Here is a 20108-nt window from a genome sequence, read left to right as displayed (position 1 = left end):
AAGTTGAAATTAAAATGTATATTTTGAAGCTTAGTAGTATTTTATAAATGAATTTAATTAAGTAATATATATGTTCTCGGGATATAAATCTATCACTTAGTAGTTGAGGGTATATACACTAACTACATTAACTACTTAAGATAGACTCGATTAGACAAAAACATGTTTTTTTTTAAGGTTAAATAGAGATGTTCATTTAACTTGAAAGGGACCTACCCTGAATAGGGGAGGAGCACTGAATCATTTCCCTCGTCCTCATCCGTCCCCACCCAACTCACCATCATATAAGTGTGGAACACTATGTTATATAAAAATTTAAGTTTTTAGAAATCATCTGGATTTTAATAAGATATTTTACATTTTTTTTAATAGAAAGTGAATTTTTCAGGGGTGGTAAATGAAATAGGAGGCGGTGACAGGTTTCTTCGTTATCGCTTGCTCGGTAAGCATCTCTATTAGGAACTACGACCCTCCACAATAATATGATATTGTCTACTTTGAATACAAACTCCAGTGACCTATAAATCCATGATCGGGACTCCCTCCCAACAATCCTTAACATCTATAACACTCGGTCAAATTAATTATATCTATTAAGATATCATACGTTGGAAGCTCGAATTCTCAAACATATAAAAAACAAGTAAAATTGAGTAGATAGATTAAAAATTTATGAGAAAAAGGAAATGAAGATTGAAGATATTAAAAAAAAAAAGGGATTAGGTTGCCATGAAACTTTTGTCTGGTTGGCTGTTGCTCTGCCTTTTTGCCTCACCAGAGCTTGTTCTTATCGATGGAAACACACACAGACACACACACTAGACACTCAAAATTTATGTAAATACCTAAGTTTCAAACGTCGACAACCACTTCATCTTCTTTTATTTTCACCCTTTTCTCCTCTGTAAATTTGGTCGGATCATCTCCCTGCCGCCACTCTTACAGTAACTATGTCCAGTAGCCCAATGGGTCTAATCTAATTCCCTGCCGTAAAAAAATGGCGAAATCCACGTTCTCTCATTTCCTTTTTACCATTTCATTGTCTTCTTATTCTTCTTACTTGAGCAGCAAACCAATATATCTTCACACAACCCACTCACATACTCTGTTTTCAGTCCATGACACCGTTGAATCCATTCCAGAGCAACCCACCAGCGTGAGTAGCTTCGCTAAATCATGGGAATCGATCATACCCTTTTCAAATCTTGTAAATATCTTCCAACCCTTTGTGTTTTTTTGCAAGTTTTCTTCGTTTTCGCATCTGGGTTTGGATCAATGGCGCCTATTTCAGCCGCATTTGGTCCAGATGGATTCTTCTGCGCCATTGATGCCAGTGGTAAACAGGAAGTTATTTGTTGGGGCAAAAATAGCTCGTCTCTTTCACCTTCTTCCTCATCTTCCACCTCCATCTTCTCCGTCGCTATCCCCCCAATGGCGGCTCTCTCCGGCGGCGAGGGGTTTCTTTGCGGCATTTTAGCAAACACTTCGCGTGCGTATTGTTGGGGTTCGATAAATCCAGGTATAGATCTCGTCCCATTGGATTTTCGAAACACGGCTTATTCGCATATTGCCGCGGGAAAAAGCCATGTTTGTGCAATTAGAGGATCCTATTATTCTGATAGCGATTCAGGTCCTATAGATTGTTGGGATGTTTCAAGAGCTTCAAATAAGAATACCCTGATCTCTAAACAGAGTTCTCTGTTTTATAATCAATCGATTGCCAGCCTTGTCTTCAAAAGGGTTGTTTCCGGTGAAGGATTTAGCTGCGCCGAGCTTCGTGATGGAGGGATTCTTTGCTGGGGACCAAATTCCAACACTCTCGATGTTTCTAATGTTTCTGAAAACTACATCGTACTAGCCGCCGGAAAAGATGCTGTTTGTGGAATCTCAGAGGTTTCCGGTCGAGTTAAATGTTGGGGCAACGCCGATTCATTCATTGGCCTTCCGACAGCCACTGGATACGTAACGTTGACCGCTGGAGAGCAACATTTCTGCGGCATCCGATGGGATACTCACGAAGTGGACTGTTGGGGTAGCTTGAATTCATCTTCGATTCCTAAAAACACAGGATTTATGGCAATTGCTTCCTCTGATCGATCAATCTGTGGCATTAGAGAAGATAATCTTGTTCTTGATTGTTGGTTTTCTCATTCTTCTGAGGCTCCTCCTGGCAATGATCCTCCATTGGAGCTTTGTAGCCCAGGGCTATGCGCTCCAGGGCCTTGCCGTGAAGGGGAATTCTCTTTCAATGCCAGTATTCTAAATGAACCAGATTTGAAAAGCTTGTGTGTAAGGAAGGATCTGAACATTTGTTCACGTTGTGGAGTGAATTGCTCAAATGGGTTCTTCTTATCTAGCCCTTGTACTCAAAATTCTGATAGGATTTGCTCTGCTTGTTCTCTATGCCAGAACAGTTCTTGTTGGGATATCTGTGGAGTTCAGTCATCTCCTGAATCCAAGCAGAAGAATTGGCATCAATGGCGTAGTATATTGCTGATAATCGGCGGTTCGGTAGCTGGATTAGTCCTTATTCTTCTCGGTTGGTGTCTTCATCCTCGCGTTATCGCTTCGAAGGACGAGAGCAAGAAACAACACAAGTCGGAGCTGGAGACTGGTACTGAAACTGATTCTTGTGCTCCATTGGCTCCGCCTTGTCCCGGGATTGCTCAGATTTTTCGACTTTCGGAGTTGAAGGATGCAACCAATGGGTTCAAGGAGTTTAATGAGCTTGGTAGGGGAAGATATGGCTTTGTTTACAAGGCTGTGTTAGCTGATGGGCAGCAGGTTGCAGTGAAGAGGGCTAATGCTGCTACCATCATTCATACCAATAGTAGGGACTTTGAAATGGAGTTGGATATCCTTTGTAAGATCAGGCATTGTAATATTGTGAATCTGTTGGGGTACTGTTCTGAGATGGGAGAAAGGCTTCTTGTTTATGAATACATGCCGCACGGGACGCTTTACGATCATCTCCATGGCGGGCTTTCTCCTTTGAATTGGACGCTTAGGTTGAAGATAGCGATGCAGGCAGCGAGGGGTTTGGAGTATCTGCATAAGGAACTCGTGCCTCCTGTCGTGCATCGAAATGTCAAAACTTCGAACATTCTTTTGGATTCCCATTGGGGTGCTAGAATTGCAGACTTTGGGCTTATTACATCGAACGACGACGACATTAGCGGAGATTTAACGAGCGATGTTTATGACTTTGGAATTGTACTGCTAGAGATCATCAGTGGAAGGAAGGCTTATGACAGAGATTATACACCTTCAAGCATAGTTGAATGGGCAGTGCTTTTGATCAAGCAGGGTAAGGCTGCAGCCATTATAGATCGATACACCGCGCTACCGAGAAACGTTGAGCCTCTACTTAAACTTGTTGATATAGCGGAATTGGCTGTAAGAGGCAAGGCCAGTGAGCGACCGACGATCTCTGATATCGCATCTTGGTTAGAGCAAATTGTTAAAGATGGGTTGATCTTGTAATCGTAGTTAGTACCCTAACACGGGTGCTCGGGTTCGAAACATACGTTTTGATCGATGGAACGGAACATATTCTTTTACAGCTTATGTGAGTGCTGCTCTCTCTTCAACTGTAAATTAGTTTTTGAGCTTCAGCTTGTACATGAACACATACTTCATTGTTACACTATTTCTTTCAATAAAGGACTTGCCATTTCTGAGCATGTCTGCTGTAAGTTTCTAATGATTTCATTTCCATTTCGAGTATTCTTTAAATCTATATGGATAAGTAAACGATCAAATACGAAATGATATGATGAAGATATGATTTTCTCTTCTTGCCTTATATGTTAGACACGAGAGACTGATGCCATATTATCGTTCAATTTTATGGTTTATTCATACTTTTCTCAAAGTTATTCAGAACAGCCACGAGGTGGTGTGCCAACACGGACGTTGGGTATCACGGTCATGCTTGTTCAAGGCATGTTGCCCATGGCCGCGTGCCCGTGACACACCGAAACTTTTGCCTTGTACTACTTTATTGCTTTCTTTTACCCCTTTCATATTGTATTATTTCTTTCTTGTTTTCTTTAAGAGTGATGTTTCGGTGATGTCATGGCTACGCCTGGTAGACATGAAATGTCTCAAGATGTGATGTCATGGCTACGCCTGGTAGACATGAAATGCCTCAAGATGTGATGTCATGGCTACGCCTGGTAGACATGAAATGCCTCAAGATGTGATGTCATGGCTACGCCTGGTAGACATGAAATGCCTCAAGATGTGATGTCATGGCTACGCCTGGTAGACATGAAATGCCTCAAGATGTGATGTCATGGCTACGCCTGGTAGACATGAAATGCCTCAAGATGTACTGTAGGGGATATGACTAGTTGTCAACTTCTCCCTATCCGATAGTTATATGCCGTGAGTAGTTGTTGTTGACTTTTGTTTACATTCACATATAACACCAATTTCAATTTCTCTCTCTTGCTTTCAAAACTTTCTTTCCAAATCCCCTTTCACCCGCTTTCTAAAATCTTCTCTTGAAATCGAGACTCGAGGTTTGTATTCATGTTGCCCGACCACAAGCAATGTAATTCGAAGCAGGCTTGACCCACTCAGTGCTGAGAGTGGGTGTCGCACAATCGCCAAATCCGATGCCTAGAAACTGCGATTGTGACACTGGGCCAGGGTGGATTGGGGGGTCCCACCTTGATTGAGAAGAGAATAAGTGTCAACGAGGATACTAGGTCCCGGAGGGGGTGGATTGTGAGATCCCACATCGATTGGGGAGGGGAATGAGCATCAGTGAGGACATTGGCCCCAAAAGGGGGTGGATTGTGAGATCTCACATTAGTTGTAGAGAGGAACGAAACATTCTTTATAAAGATGTGAAAACCTCTCCCTAACAGACAAGTTTTAAAAACTTTGAGGGGAAAACGCGAAAGGAAAAGCCCAAAAAAAGACAATATCTATTAGCGGTGGGCTTGAAATGTTACAATGTCCGCAGATACGAGTTACCATATCTAAACATCAATGGCTGCTGGTGAAGTTAACATGGAAAAGACGCATAGCCTGAGAGATTAAGATAGAGAGCAACTTCTTTTGCTTTTTGAATTAGAAAGACCAATCTCTGTCTCTTACTTTCATGGTTGACAGCTCAAAAGCTTGAATTTTTGTTTCTAAAAAGGTCAATGCACAAAGAGTACTCCATGGAGGGCTGACTCAAACCTCTATAACATACAAACTCTCTACAAATACTGCTATGCTAAATCTTTTCTTCCCATCTTCGAAATAAATACTGTTGTTGGAGAGTCACTGTTGTTGGAGAGTCAGTTGGACAGAGGAACATAGCATTCCTAAAAGAGTGTAAAAACTTCTCTCTAATAGACGTGTTTTAAAATTATGAGACTAATAACGATACGTAACGGACCAAAGCGGACAATATCTGTTAGCAGTGGGCTTGAGATGTTACAAATGGTATTAGAGACAGGTTATCGGACGGTGCGAGACACTGTTCGGAGTAGGGGTTAGACCCTCTCCTTAGTAGACGTGTTTTAAAACTTTGAAGGGAAACCCGGAAGGAAAAGTCCAAAGAGGACAATATCTGTTAGCAGTAGGCTAGGACTGTTATAAATGGTATTAGAGTCAAACACCAGGTAGTGACGTTGGGCCCCCAAGGAGGGTGGATTGTGAGATTCCAGATCAATTGGAGAGGGGAACAAAACATTCTCTATAAGAGTGTGGAAACCTCTCCCTAACAAATGCGTTTTAAAACCATGAGGCTAACGGCGATACGCAACGAGCCAAAACGGATAATATCTGTTAGCAGTGGGCTTGGACTGATACAAATGGTATCAGAGCCAGGTTACCGGATGGTGAGAGACACTGGTTGAAGTAAAGATAGACCATCTTCATAGTAGACGCGACATAAAACCTTGAGGGAAAGCCTAGAAGGAAAAGTCCAAAGAAGACAATATTAGTTAGCTGTGGGCTTGGGCTCTTACAAATGGTACCAAAGTCAAACACTAGTGAGTGTGCCAACAAATACACTAGCCCCCAAGGAGGGTGGATTGTGAGATCCCGCGTCGGTTGGAGAAGGGGAACAAAACATTCTTTATAATACCAGACGCGTTTTAAAACCATGAGGCTAACAACAATACGTAACGGACCAAAGTAGACAATATCTGTTAGCAGTGGACTTAGGGTGTTACAGAGCTTTCTACGATTCACATCTGTTACTTAGAAGTTTTTGTACTAAACAAAGATCATAATTGACTGTCAGTATGATTTTGCTCTTCAAATTGTCAATCTATGAAGCTACAGATTTTGGGTGACAGAGACCAAAAGAATGGAATTCAGCAATTCAAATGAACAAAAAGGAAGAAAGAAACAAAACTCTGCACATATCTCTGTTATTCACCCATGCTATGATACCAACCCTCAATGAACTTTTGGGTGGAAAAACAATGTAAGAGCTTCTACCAAATTTTCTATGTACACACACTAAATTCAAAAGACTCCAACTGGGATCAGAATCATTTACCCTGAGATGAGCAATGCTTTACATGCTATTTGGTGTTGAAACCTTTGAGAAAATACTGGTTGATGAAGTTCCTTTATCCATCTTAATGTCCATGAAGTCGATAATATGTCCTGGTTGCGAAATCTTATGATCTTTAACGTCGGTCTCCCTCATCAACATACTTACAGCAACAGACATTCGCGGTCGTTTCGTCGTGTTTTCTTGCACACACAGTAGGCCAATTTTCATAAACTGAACAGCCTCTTCTTCCCGGATGTTCGTGTCAAGTGTCGGGTCTATCAATTTTACTAGCTCGTTCGTGTTGTAATGATCCCATACCTGAAAATCACAAAATACCATGAAATCGGACCAAGCAACCTCCTAACACAATATTGATTCCTCAAATGCAACTTTGTTTCTTTATCTTACCTTCTGAACCAAGTGGTGTTCGCCACGTTCCATATCGAAATCGACAGTTGCTCTCCCACTGACAATCTCCAACAACAACACTCCGAAGCTATAGACATCTGATTTTCGTGTCAAATGCCCGCTAACAGCATATTCAGGAGCAAGATATCCGCTGTTTTTCGATTATCAGATCAGCAGTTGTTTCCTGAAAGTAATTAACATATTCAAACGTATTGATAGAAACATCGACTTACATTGTGCCAGCAACACGAGTACTAACATGAGAAAGGTTCTCTCCAAACAACTTCGCCAATCCAAAATCCGCAACTTTAGGCATAAAATTACGGTCGAGAAGAATATTGCTAGCTTTTATATCTCTATGAACTATATGCGGGTTGACTTCCTCATGAAGATAGGCAAGCCCACGAGCTACTCCAATCAAAATATCCTTTCTGGCTTGCCAACTAAGTCTCATTCTATTTTCCCCCACACCTATTGATCAAGATTTTAGAAGCATAATCTAAGTTCAGAACCATTGTGTTTTCTAATCACAGCTCAAATCAAGTTACAAATGCATATAAATCATTAAGAAAATGCGTTTAGTTACCCTGAAGAGCATGAGCAAGGCTGTTGTTTTCCATGTAATCATAGACCAAGTATCTTTGACATCCATCAACATGAAACCCTTTAAGCACAACAAGGTTTTCATGTCTGATATTAGAAAGTGAAGTCAATTCAGCAATGAATTCCCTTTCACCTCTCATAGATTCAACCTCAACAGAGAGCACCTTCACAGCAATCTTCCTGCCATCACGAAGGCGACCCTTTTCAAAGTCAACCCCATTCAGGCATTTTATCAGACACCTTACGGACATTCAAAACAAAAACAAAAAAGCCTAATACAGGGGCATGGCAATACCTTGTAAACGGAGCCGAATCCGCCCTCTCCCACCTTATTTGCCGAACTAAATCCATTGGTGGCCGATTTAAGCTCGTTGTAAGAGTACACACGAAACCCCTCATTATCTTGTCTATCTGCTTTGATTCGAGCAAACCAGTCAAATGGGGGGTTTGATTTGATAACAAACTCCGCAAAAACTCAACAAATAACAGAAGAAAAGCTCACCGTGCCAGCTATTTTCCATAGCATTAAGCGATCGAGAAGAACAACAAGTAGAAAGAAGAGATCGAAACTTCATTTGGCTAAACAGAATCCAAAGAGAATCACAGAATAATCCCAAGTGGGTCAAGTGGGGATTGGGGGAAGGGTGCGGGGTTAAGAAGGCCGCGGGTTTGAAACGTTCATGGGCAAATTAGGAGTATTAAATTGCAGCCTGTTGACGACCGATCGATGAGCCACCATTGAGACAAGAAATTGGTCCAGGCGTGGGAAAAGGGAAAGTCCTCCCTACTCGGTTATGATTCATTTGGAAATGATCAAAAAAGGACTCGGCGGAATTTGGTCAATGCTTAGTAGCGTTCAAAATTACACCATAAAATATATACAACGAATTGGAGACTTGGTTGAAGACTGTTGCAGGACCTTCAAATCAAGTGGAAAACTATGAACATTTTTTTTTTTTTTTTTTTTTTTAATGTAAAAATTTTCATAAAAAAATATAAGGGAATTAATGAAAAATTAAAAGTTAAAAGAATATGTTCGAAACAAAATATTAATTTTTTTTATATTTAAAATTAATGATAAATGTATCTTTTAAACTTTTTGTACAGTTTACTATTAATATTACAATTTTTAAGTTTAGAGATATTTTCTAGATAATTTATCGGTATTTTTATTAATTTAATCAAAAAAAAATTATTAAACTTGTGAATATAAAATTTAAATATCAACATGAGTATAGTTCAACTAATATAAAATATATGTTATCGACTAGAAGGTCAAATATTAGAATCTCATATCATACGTATTGAAGGTTAATATTTGATTTATTGATAGATCGTTAAAATACGACAAAGTTACAAAAATTTGACTTAGACCAAAATGATATAATGATTTCTTGACTTAAAACATTAATTACATTTTATTAAATAAAAGCAATAAATTAGTTGTTTAATTATAAAATAATGATCATCGTACAAACAACTATTAATATTTATTCATGTAACCCACAAAAAAAAAATATATATTGTTTTATTCTATAAAATCTATCATTTCATTTAATTTAAAAAACTAAAAATTAATGGTTATATATATATATATATATATATATATATATATATATATATATATATATATATATATATATATATATATAGTTTTCAGAATTTTGAATTTTTTTAAAAAAAACAAATAAACTCACTCATAAAAGGAGTATTGGTTACTTGATTTTAAAAAGTCAAATAATTATCCAATTAATTTATAAAATAATTCATTTAATGCTCTCTTGATGAAAAAAGTCAATAATTATTTTAATAACAATTCAAACTTTTGAAGATAAGGAGAGGGGTCAATAGTCAAATAAAAAATATAAAAAAATAAATAACATCGGCCAAATTAAAAATGTGTCGATCGGAGTGTAGTAACGTTCTCCGCTCTCAAGGATGAAATTTTTTACGATAAAAAAATTCTCATTTCTTACATTATTTTTCAGCTCCAAGATGAGATCGGAGTCGGTGATGAACAAATAGTCCAACAAACACGTAACTAGGGCGCAAGTAAAAAAATCCATTAGTTCTCTTTTCCTTTTACAATTGAAAATCAAGACATATCAAGCACTACAGTGAGACGTGAAAATACCCGATCCCATTTTCGACCTCGATATGTAGAGTCGTCTTGCATCATATGTACGAGATTGTTCGGGAGTCATGGTCCAAGTGCAATGAAAATTCAAAAAAGCTCGTAAATTTCTTAGTATTTTTCCTTTAATGGACCATTCTAGCATTGTTTGAGACGAGGTCGGAATGAGGTGAGATATTTCTGTTTTCGGATAGTATTTGACTATCTAAATTTTCATGCAATTTTTAGTTCCTAAAAAAAATTGCATGAAAAAAAAAAACAAAAAAACAATAATTTTGTTATTTGGAATTCAAAGTTTTTAAAAGAGCGTAAAAGTCTGCCACGTGTGAATTAGAGAATGATTTGAATGAATATGCACACGTGTGAATTAGAGAATGATTTGAATGAATATGCACGTGTGATCCTTTTTTAATTTTTCTTTAAATTTTAAATTTTATTGCCTTTGACTTTCCACAAAGAAAAATTCAAACTTTTTTTTTTTTTTTTTTTTTTTTTTACATTCTTTTATCTTTTCTTCTAGAAATATTATTTTCTTTGCGAATGGTTATTTTTTTTATAATACCTCAAAATTTAAACTTTGAATTTACAAAAATTTAGCCGATTAAAATTAAATAATTGTCGTAGATTTAACTTTTAAGATAATAATTAATATTGAAAGAATTGAAAGAATTAATAATTTAGATAATGTGTTTAGTATAGTTTATTATTAAAATATATTTCTTTAAAAAAAATGTAACAAAATTCTTAATTAAGAAGTTCGAAAATGAATATCCTTCCTATAAATACCGCTTTTACTTGATATGTTATATTTTCTTAAGAATTTTATTGCAGAGAATAATGAGAAAATAAATATAATTTAAATACTCGATTTTCTGGTGAACTTTGGGAGAAAGGAGGGGTTTTTTTGTAAATTTGGTAGGGGTTTTAGAGTAAAAAGAAGAGAATAGAAGGGTTTGTTTGAAAATTTGAAAGTTGATAAGGTGTGGGGTAGGCAAATGTATTTGATATTTTGGGTGTGACCCAATCAACTTTTGGAAAAGAGTACTTTGGGCTTTGACTTCTTACATATTTGGTCACTTTTGGATGGCTATATGCAATCTTAGCTCCATCACTACCCAAAATTTTTAAAATAATAATAATTAATACTAAATGGATTAAGTCGGGAATGAATAATATTTAGATATATCGACGTTTAATTCAACATTCTCATTCTCTGAGTTTTTATACTCAGTTTTGAAACATTTATCAAAAGTCAATGACAATATTGCAACGATGGAAAGAACAGAGGTATTTCTTGTGACTTCCCGTTTACGTGGATGAACTTCATCTAACTTTTCTTTTTTTTTTTTTTTTCATTTTGATTCCAATATTCTTGCTCGTCTTTGAACATGGCGAATAGAATAACGTATTTAACGTTCATGTGACAATAACGATAGAATAAGAAAATTTTGCACATTGTTGTGTGTTTGCTATACCAACTCCAATGCTTAATTTAGCACAATTTAGAGGACTTGCACTCTCCCAATTGAAAAGGAATATATAATATAATAAAATAACAAGGTTTTATAAACCTTTTTTTGAGGTGGAATAATCTGATTTGAAGGGTTTTATCAACAAAATATTCACTTTAATTTTAACAAATGAAAAAAAATAAAAAGTTGGCTTAATTTTGTTGTCGATTAATATTTTCAACTTCAAACATATGTTTTACCGAATTCATTGTAATGATTCAAATTAAGCTAAAATCCTTAATCATAATATAACACTCTGATCTTTAAAGTGAGTGACACAAAATGAATCTTAAGCTTCCTAAAAAAATTGTCCCTTTTAAGAAGGGAGATCGAAACTGATCCTACTCTCGTTGACTATTATCAGGTTCGCATAATGATAGATATGGTCGAAGTTCATCCACCACTTTGAGAAAAGAGATGAAACGCTCTACCCATCTTTACACATAAAGAGAAATCACTCAAGACAAGAGGTGTCGACAACGGCAACTTAATGTCTAATGTCTTGACTTTTTCTGTTTATAGAACATCTAGAATTGTCAAATCTCTCTTCTGCGCTCGAAAGAGAACCCGAAAATAGACTGGTTCGTTCACTACAAAAAAGAAAAAAAAAGGGACAATCCTCCATCCTTATACTCTGTTTTTCTGCTTCCTCAAGCAAAGCCCCATCTCTTTCCTCTCACAAAACAACCCATTACTTTCCATTTTGGAATCCCCATTTCACCAAACCAATTTCCCTTTCTTATAAATCCCATCTCCAATGCCTCAAAAAACAGAACAATCCCAAACAAAAACACCTCTGTTTTTTCCCTCCCCACATTCACTATGAACAACCTCTTTCTCATCATCTCCTTCTTCTTCCTCACCTTCCTCTTCTTCTGCAAGTCCATTTCAGCTCAATCCTCTCAGCCACCAGCCCCCTCCGGTCCGACTAACATCACCGCCGTCCTAGAAAAGGCTGGCCAATTCACAACATTGATTAAGCTCCTAAAAAGCACCCAACATAGTGATCAAATCAACAATCAGCTCAACAACTTCAACCAAGGCCTCACTGTTTTTGCTCCCCCTGACAATGCCTTCTCAAATCTCAAGCTCGCCACTCTCAATTCCCTCGCCGATCAGCAAAAAGTTCAGTTGCTTCAGTTCCATGCCCTCCCTACTTTCATTTCCATATCCCAATTTCAAACGGTCAACAACCCACTTCGTACTCAGGCCGGAAACAGCAACACTGGTCAGTTTCCGTTGAATGTTCCAAAAAAAGCTAGACCAGAAAAGAGATCTTATCTTAACTGACTTCTCAAAAGCTTTCTAGAGTAACATGAATATCAGAAAAGGCCATAATAGTGTTTCTCTGAGATAATCTCAACATTTTCTTCCTTAATTTATAAAGTTCCGCATAGCAAAATCTTGCTCAATGAGCAATTCTGTAAACTAAAAAGGCTCTATTATGTAACTCTAACCCCTAAGGTATTTCTACTTTTCAGAAAATAAATATTTCGACCCCCCCCCTCCCTTTTATAGCCAATGTTTTCTAATCATCATAAAAATATCAGAGAAAAGAGGAATCGATGTTTTTGCTGAAATCAGAAATGGAATTCAAACCCACCAGGATAGCCACCTCCTGCTCCACCACCAAATCCACCGTCAAAAGTAAAGGTAAACTGCTGTCCGCCACCACCAAAAGGGTTGAAACCACCTCCGCCACCCATGCCCATGTCTTCAATGTCTTCCCCTCTATCAAATCTTGAACGCTTTTCATCATTGCCGAGGACCTGCAAGACATAACTTAACCACTCAACCATATGTGTTATCCATACCACATCGTGTCCAACTTTTCACAGCACAAGAAATCATTATACGTTCGAGTAGTTAAAACCAGAAAGATGTAAAAGGAATGCCAACAAATAGTAAGTAGATATTTTTCAAGTCAGACCTCATAAGCAGCAGCGACATCTCGGAACATGGCTTCTGCTTCTTCTCTATTTTCAACATTTTTGTCAGGGTGCCATTGCAAAGCCAGCTTCTTATAGGCACGTTTAATCTCAGCGACAGAAGCAGTTTTTGAGACCCCCAAAACTTTATACCAGTCCTTTCGTTTGCTCATCTTTAAAGCCTTTTCAGCCCTCATCAGTGACTGTCTAATATTCATATCCTGCAATCATCATTGATCCCATTAATTGATGATGACCGATAACAGTGCAAAACCTGCGAAAAATGTCCTAATTTTATTCCATCTTACAATGATTTTTTTATATGAATCAATTGGTATAAATTAACTCTTAAAACCTTTCCTTTAAAAAATATAGTAATTAATTATCTGTACTTGTAACATAAATTAACATCGCAATTACACTAATCGATAACTAAGACGGTCACCCGAATAACCATACTTAGAGGATGTTTCTTCAATAAAATTACAACACTTAGAGGATATACAACAGGCATGAGCCAAAAAAAAAAAAAAAAAAAAAAAAAAAAAAAAAAAAAAGAGCCTAAAAACATGCAGAGCCAAACCAAAGAAGCAAAGGAAAGGGGCTCCAAGTATATAACAAAAAAACTGAAACTAACCTGTGGTGAACTTTGAGCCGCAGTCTTAAGATCTTCAACAGCACCCTCCCAGTCCTCTGTTAAAAGCTTTGCTTCACCTCTCTGGAAAAGACAATTCCCAGCATTAAGGACTTGAGACCATTAACAAAATTTCGACACTCTCATTATGTTAGGTTGATTAAGGCGATTGCCAGGACATTCACAAGAAAATGAATTGAAAGGAAGTTAGGATGAGACATAGGTTGCAGTTTGGATTTCTAAAAATGCACAAAAATTATAGATCTTGGATGCAAGGAAGAAGATGGTAATCATAGCCCAACATAACAGCTCAGCATGCCAAAGGAGAATCAGAGGAGCTATCGCATTAAGATAAAATGGCTCCAGATATGGAAAAGCAGTGATAAGCAGAAAGGATCCAATACTAAATGGAAGAGCCAGAGAGATGAGGGCCAAAAACTACAGCAAACCTGAACCAAAGCTTCAATAAGGTTTCCATCAATGTTTAGTGCTTCATTGCAACTCGTAAGAGCATCCTTTCCACGACTGAGCTTCACCAGTACCTTGCATAAGCCAAGATGAAGATGTGCATTGTGTGCGAGATGATTGGGGTCTAATGCAAGGGCAGCTTTGTATTCCTCCACTGCTAACCGCAGCTTACCCTTGCTGACATTATCTTCTGCCTGTCAACGAAGTATAAAAACTAAAATGAAGCACAAGATAAATAGCACTATCAAATTCAAGAATCTTCATTCCATAACTGTACGTGAGATTCTCATCTCATACCGCTCCTCCTTTGTGTGATGCACATAATGAGACAAGAATAGTGCATCAAATAAAAAAAGATTGAAATACTCTCGTTATGAATGGATGAGACTAGTGCTTTTACAAAAAAATCTCTAGCCAACTTTTCTGTAAAAGATCTTTTCTAAACATCAATCATGTTGTTATTGGATAAGAAATGGCAACTCTTAACAATTTTTTTTTGTTCTCAATGCCTCTAAGGTTCCTGGAATTAGTCACTTCAATAGTCTTTGATGGTTATACAAGTATCCAAATACAAACGAGATGGATATTTGTTGTCCCAACCATTTTTCTAACTTCCAATCCCGATAAAGAAAATGGATAATTTATAACAAAGTTTTTGTGTTGTTGATCCCTAGGTGTAGTGCTTCTTTTGCTACCTATTTTTTCTAGTGAAATAGGCTTGACTTAATCCATAGGTTACACCTTACGCTCAGTACTAGAATCGACAACTAAAGCATCTAAGGTTACATTAATCACAAATACACGACAAAAGGAATTATTTATTTTAAAATTGCACATCCAAGAAGAGTAGATTTATTTCAATTAATTATTTTTTTATTTCTATCCTGAATAATGTGTCTTTCTACTGTACGGTGACCAAATAAAGGGGTCTAAAGAAATTTCAAATAGAACACCCAAGAAAATAGGAATTAAAAGATTTCATCATTTTGCTTGGGCTTACACTCTTGGACTTCTTGAGCAGATTCTTCAATCCAAAATATGCTTTCTTCAGTTCACCATGTTCTGGATCTAGGCGAAGACCCTTCTGAAAATGCCTGGAAAAATTGTTCAAGTATAAAAGTTTGTTCATGTTATAAGAAGTAAAGTTTTCAACAATATGTACTGTCAAATCAACCTCAAGGCAACATCATGATCTGCCAAATAGTAGTAGGCACGGCCACGAAGTAATAATGCATCTAGATTGCTTTCATCTTCTTTAAGAATATATACAGTCTCAGAGATGGCAGCAGAATAGTCCTTGGTTGCCAACAATAATTTTATTTTCAGGATTTTGGCCTACATCAAATTAAAGTGCACGATAAGAAGAAATTCAAGAGAATATTAAAACAGGTAAGAAGTCTAATTGGATAAAAGATGATATCACCTCAGAGCATGCTGGAGAGAAAACAAGTACAACTTTATCCAAGAATTCCAATGATTTTGTGTGATCTCCTGTATCAAAAAGCTTAAGAGCCGTTTCTAAAGCACTCTGAGCCTGAAGCAATTGAGAAAGCTCCGTTTCACCAGCTGAATTTCCAGGTTTTAACTCCAAATACTTTTTGTAGTTCTTCTTGGATTCATCATATCTACATCAGCCAAAAAGTTCCTGAATCATATAATTATCCAATCAGAATGGAAGGTAGAGAGTGAGAGCAAGGTTTTCTACATGCCACAATAGTTTAAACGTCCTTTACAATATTCTCCATCTCAAATGTGATTTTTGTTTTTAGTACGTTTAACCTTCTCTAGGAAGATGTACTCTATGTTTTCTTAGGATATCATGAGCCAAGGTTAAGAAAAGAAAATGATGTTTTGGAGTCGTGAAGCTTCAACTCTGTAGCTGGATGTTGGTTGGAAAGAGGTCAACTAATTTTCAGAACCAAAAGTGAGATTGCTGAAGATACTTAGGATTGATTTGTTTTTTTAGCGAGTAGTCTGAAAAGTAAACTCTAAATTTTGATATTTCCTTTCCTTTCGGTCCATTGTATTTAAGTGTTAAAAAAATCCTTTGGTGTAATTTATTTTTATTTTCCCTCAAGAAGATGCGCCTCCTTATTCTCTGTATTATTTGTTAGTATTATTTGTAACAGTTTTTTACCTTAGCACATGTAAATATTAATTTATGTTCGCTAAATTAAAAGTTTAGCTAAACTTTTAATTTTGCATTTATTTGGTCCCTGAACTTAATAAGTGTTGAATAAGTCCTTAAACTTTTAATTGTGTCTAACAAAAAGGTTCTTAAACTTTAAAATGTCTAATAAGTATCTATACTTTCAATTGTGTCTAATAGATCCTAAAATATTCAACTTTTTAAAAAATTAATAAGGCTATTAGATTTAAATGAATTTTGTCTAATAAAACCCTAAACTTTTAATTTTGTGTCTAATAAGCTCATTAGTTTTATAAAAAAAAAATCAAATAAGTCAATGACCTACTAGACACAAAATTGAAAATTGAAAAAAATTGAAAACTTATTGGACACAAATTTGAAAACCTATTAGAGACCAGATTGAAAGTTTAAGGACCCCTATTCGACATTTTTAAGAGTTTAGGAATCAAATACACACAACCCTAAAAGTTTAGTTACTAAACTTATAATTTAACCATTTATTTTCTAAAAAGTATAAAAAATAGTGTAACTAAAAACACATACACAAACTATATCTCATTGCTCTCTGTGAGATCTCACATCAATGGGTGGGGGAAATAAAGCATTCCTTAGAAGAGTGTAAAAATCTCTCTCTAATAGACTTATTTTTAAACCGTGAGGGTGACAGCAATACGTAACGGGCTAAAGTAGACAATATTTGCTAGTGGTGTCCTTGGGATATTACAGTTGGTATCAAAGCGAGACATCGAGCAATGTGTCAACAAGGATGCTAGGCCCCAAGGGGAGTAGACTGTGAGATCTCATATCAGTTGGAGAGGGGAACGAAACATTTTTTATAAGAGTGTGGAAACCTCTCCCTAACAGATGCGTTTTTAAACAATGAGGCTGACAACGATACATAACAGGCTAAAGCGAATAATATCTGCTAGCACTGGCCTTGGGCTATTACACTTTCACTACTAGTCCTTCCAATTCTCAGTCATAATATTTTCCATTCTAGTATATGTTTATGTGTATATATATTGTTAGGAATCACGGATCTTCACAACGGTATGATATTGTCCACTTTGAGCAAAAGCTCTCATGGCATTGCTTTGGGCTTCCCCAAAAAGCCTCATACCAATGGAGATTTATTCCTTACTTATAAACCCATGATCATTCCCTAAGTTAGCCAATGTGGGACTCCCTCCCAACAATCCTCCCCTCGAACAAAGTACACCATAGAGCCTCCCCTTAATCGAGGCTCGACTCCTTTCTCTGGAGCTCTCGAACAAAGTACACCCTTTGTTTGACACATAAGTCACTTTTGACTACACCTTTGCTAGCAATTTCTTTCTTCGATACTTGAGGATTTTATTGACATGGCTAAATTAAGGGCATGGCTCTAATACCATATTAGGAATCACGGATCTCCACAATGGTATGATATTGTCCACTTCGAGCATAAGCTCTCATGGCTTTGCTTTGGGCTTCCCCAAAAGGCCTCAAACCAACTCCAAAAGGCCTCATGCCAATGGAGATGTATTCCTTACTTGATAGATATATATATATATATATATATGAGGAAGTTTTTACCACAACCAAGGTTTATAACCAAATAGGAAGAAGAGATGGAAGAAAATAAGGGAGGCAGTCATCTCCCTCAGCATAAACAGGCAACATGAAGATGTCAAATCAAAGCCTATTTCCAGATCAGAGGCAATTCCAAATTTCTAATCCTAAAAATTCTGACAGATAATAATTTGCAATGCCAAAATTTTACTGTTTCTCTCAATTTGATGCTATAATTTGCAATGAATTTCAATAAATTAGCAAGAGGGGGAAAACCTGCATAATTGACGAAGAATTGAACCACGATGGAAGTACGCTTCTGAAAGTTTGGGGTCTGCCTCGATAGCAGCATTAAGATCATCAAGTGCCTCACTGTAACGCTTCACCTTTACATTTCGGGAAACTTTCTCAAACAACTCAGCGGAGTCACCCAACTTTCCATCTGGAGATATAAGCCAATCAACTACATGATGCAACTGATAATAAAAACAAGAAATGCAAACCCCAGATGGAAGAAAAAAAGAGGAGAGGGGAAAACAGAAGAATAAGAAAACAGAGAAGAGGGCAGGTTCAAATTTCTTGGGGAAAGCCTTGCATCTGCAGGCTTATGCAGGTGCCAAATTCTGCACCCTTAGGGAGCACTCTTATGCTTTCTTAGAAAAGTTTCACATGCACAGGTTAAAGATGAGTTCTGGCGATCTGTATACTTATTAACCAAGAGAGAATTTTTTTTTTTTTTTTTTTTTTTTTTTTTTTTTTTTTTTTTTAATTTGACAAGAGACAATTCCATTGATGATTGATGATTGAAATTTACAAAAAGGATGTAATATCCATGGTGTTTACCTTCACATGGCTAACCATCGGTTCTCCTCAGGTTCCAAATCCATAATTTACACCATGAAAAGACGGTGTGTATTTAAATTTCGTTCCAAATATTTTAAAATTTATGAAAGTGCTGGAATAAACAACCAAATTGAAAAAAGCAGTAGAACAATTAAATAGCGGCATAAAGAGACCTACAACAATAAATACCAAAAATCAATACTGATCCTGGTCGGACCAACAAATGTGGGAACAGAAAATACGTAAGCCAACGGAAACTATAAGCCAAATCACATTTTCAATAAATAAAACTTGCTTCAATAATCGTAAGAGCTCCAAAATTTGGCATCAGACTCATCAACATAGTAAATTCTTAACACGTGAACAAATAGAAAATCAAATGAAATATCGCACATTACAAAACTAGATCTAGGTATCTAATCGTAGATAAACAAACCGAACTGCAAAATTAGAAACTCATTCTAGTTAAATTTTTCCAGCGAAGATAGGACGAATAGATCAGAGAGTAAACTAACGGACCTGAAGCCGAAACCAAAGGCTGAAGGAGAAGAAGCTGACAGACAAGAACAAAGTTGAGAAGAAACGCTGCAAACGCTAATCCTCTCCAAGCTGAAGCATCCATGGCGGACAGCGGAATCGAAAATCTTAGCATTGTTTCTTCACGTTCAAAGTTTCACGAACAGAATAAATGTGTAAAATAAAAAGTTCGAAATTAGATTTAGATGAATTAAATTTTAAATAAAATTGTTATTAAACGAGTCGTTCCACGTAGTATATCCAATAGATGGATTACACGTGGATAATAATTTTAACAACCAGTCGAGTAGGACATTCCATCATTTTATGCTTCGTGGAAAGCCCAACAGAAAAGCGAGCCTATTGGAATCCGCCACGTCATGATGAGTTTCTAGCCACGTGTGATTGCTGCCCGTTTTTTTCTATTGGCCCAATACATGGGCTTGAACCAATCTTGGTTGGGCTCTTTATAACCAATCTTGGGTCGGATTTGTCTCTAGGTCGAGTTATTCAGCTTGACCTTGCTTCTACTCTAGGCCGAAGTCTCTCATGTGTAACGTTGCATCTCAATCATCATCTTGGTTTCTAAGAATACAACTCATGCATCATGATGTCATTCCATATCTCAAGACAGTTCGACCATTTTAGCCTGCTCGAACATGTCTAGTGGAACTGACCCATGTGTCTTTCATTTCATTAGGACATTCTAAACATTCATCCATCTAGATTCTCATCCGGACAAGAACCCTTTCGTATCCATGCTATGTCATTTATGGACTTCGTACCGGATAGCAAATGCGTATACCAACCTTTGACACATGAGTTGAAGCAAAATATTGGCACACACGTGTC

General features: G+C 36.8%; 4 protein-coding genes across 5 annotated transcripts; 2 read left to right on the top strand and 2 right to left on the bottom strand.

The window, feature by feature from the left end:
• The first annotated feature begins 709 nt into the window (after nucleotides 1–709).
• LOC111781055 (serine/threonine-protein kinase-like protein CCR1) lies at nucleotides 710–3704 on the top strand. Its single transcript, XM_023661458.2, has one exon. The coding sequence runs from the start codon at nucleotides 1177–1179 to the stop codon at nucleotides 3481–3483; it is 2307 nt and encodes a 768-aa protein (XP_023517226.2). The 5' UTR covers nucleotides 710–1176; the 3' UTR covers nucleotides 3484–3704.
• Nucleotides 3705–6350: 2646 nt separating this feature from the next.
• LOC111781056 (putative serine/threonine-protein kinase) lies at nucleotides 6351–8393 on the bottom strand. 2 transcript variants are annotated; one of them, XM_023661461.2, is made up of 6 exons: nucleotides 8025–8393; nucleotides 7818–7933; nucleotides 7506–7702; nucleotides 7153–7390; nucleotides 6920–7070; nucleotides 6351–6829 (listed from the first exon to the last, which is right to left on the bottom strand). In XM_023661461.2, exons 1-6 carry the CDS (start codon nucleotides 8046–8048, stop codon nucleotides 6530–6532), a joined length of 1026 nt encoding a protein of 341 aa, XP_023517229.2. In that variant the 5' UTR covers nucleotides 8049–8393; the 3' UTR covers nucleotides 6351–6529. The 2 variants fall into 2 exon arrangements, with proteins under 2 accessions (XP_023517229.2, XP_023517228.2); XM_023661460.2 differs by having other exon boundaries at nucleotides 7506–7722; nucleotides 8025–8392.
• Nucleotides 8394–11989: 3596 nt separating this feature from the next.
• LOC111781058 (fasciclin-like arabinogalactan protein 11) lies at nucleotides 11990–12457 on the top strand. The gene has a single exon (XM_023661463.2). It carries the CDS (start codon nucleotides 11990–11992, stop codon nucleotides 12455–12457), a length of 468 nt encoding a protein of 155 aa, XP_023517231.2.
• A 53-nt stretch (nucleotides 12458–12510) lies between these two features.
• LOC111781057 (dnaJ protein P58IPK homolog) lies at nucleotides 12511–19448 on the bottom strand. The gene is made up of 9 exons (XM_023661462.2): nucleotides 19260–19448; nucleotides 18174–18339; nucleotides 15621–15822; nucleotides 15372–15532; nucleotides 15198–15291; nucleotides 14179–14391; nucleotides 13733–13813; nucleotides 13098–13316; nucleotides 12511–12936 (listed from the first exon to the last, which is right to left on the bottom strand). The coding sequence occupies exons 1-9, from the start codon at nucleotides 19390–19392 to the stop codon at nucleotides 12748–12750; spliced, it is 1458 nt and encodes a 485-aa protein (XP_023517230.2). The 5' UTR covers nucleotides 19393–19448; the 3' UTR covers nucleotides 12511–12747.
• Nucleotides 19449–20108: the final 660 nt, after the last annotated feature.

Source organism: Cucurbita pepo, chromosome 19 (assembly GCF_057944985.1).
Source record: "Cucurbita pepo subsp. pepo isolate OVF chromosome 19, ASM5794498v1, whole genome shotgun sequence".
Taxonomy (NCBI): domain Eukaryota; kingdom Viridiplantae; phylum Streptophyta; class Magnoliopsida; order Cucurbitales; family Cucurbitaceae; genus Cucurbita; species Cucurbita pepo.
Note: the sequence above shows the minus strand (reverse complement) of the source record. Positions and strands in the feature narration are given on the sequence as shown.

Excerpts from the sequence above, each read along its gene's own strand:
- LOC111781055 (XM_023661458.2), top strand. The coding sequence starts at position 1,177 with ATGGGAATCGATCATACCCTTTTCAAATCTTGTAAATATCTTCCAACC.
- LOC111781056 (XM_023661460.2), bottom strand. The coding sequence starts at position 8,097 with ATGAAGTTTCGATCTCTTCTTTCTACTTGTTGTTCTTCTCGATCGCTT. Across the intron at positions 7,934-8,024 it reads TATGGAAAATAGCTGGCACG|ATAGACAAGATAATGAGGGG; the intron begins GTGAGCTTTTCT and ends GAATCAAAGCAG. Across the intron at positions 7,723-7,817 it reads GATTCGGCTCCGTTTACAAG|GGTCGCCTTCGTGATGGCAG; the intron begins GTATTGCCATGC and ends GACTTTGAAAAG.
- LOC111781058 (XM_023661463.2), top strand. The coding sequence starts at position 11,990 with ATGAACAACCTCTTTCTCATCATCTCCTTCTTCTTCCTCACCTTCCTC.
- LOC111781057 (XM_023661462.2), bottom strand. The coding sequence starts at position 19,392 with ATGCTAAGATTTTCGATTCCGCTGTCCGCCATGGATGCTTCAGCTTGG. Across the intron at positions 15,292-15,371 it reads GATCATGATGTTGCCTTGAG|GCATTTTCAGAAGGGTCTTC; the intron begins GTTGATTTGACA and ends CAATTTTTCCAG. Across the intron at positions 13,814-14,178 it reads TTATTGAAGCTTTGGTTCAG|AGAGGTGAAGCAAAGCTTTT; the intron begins GTTTGCTGTAGT and ends TGTCTTTTCCAG.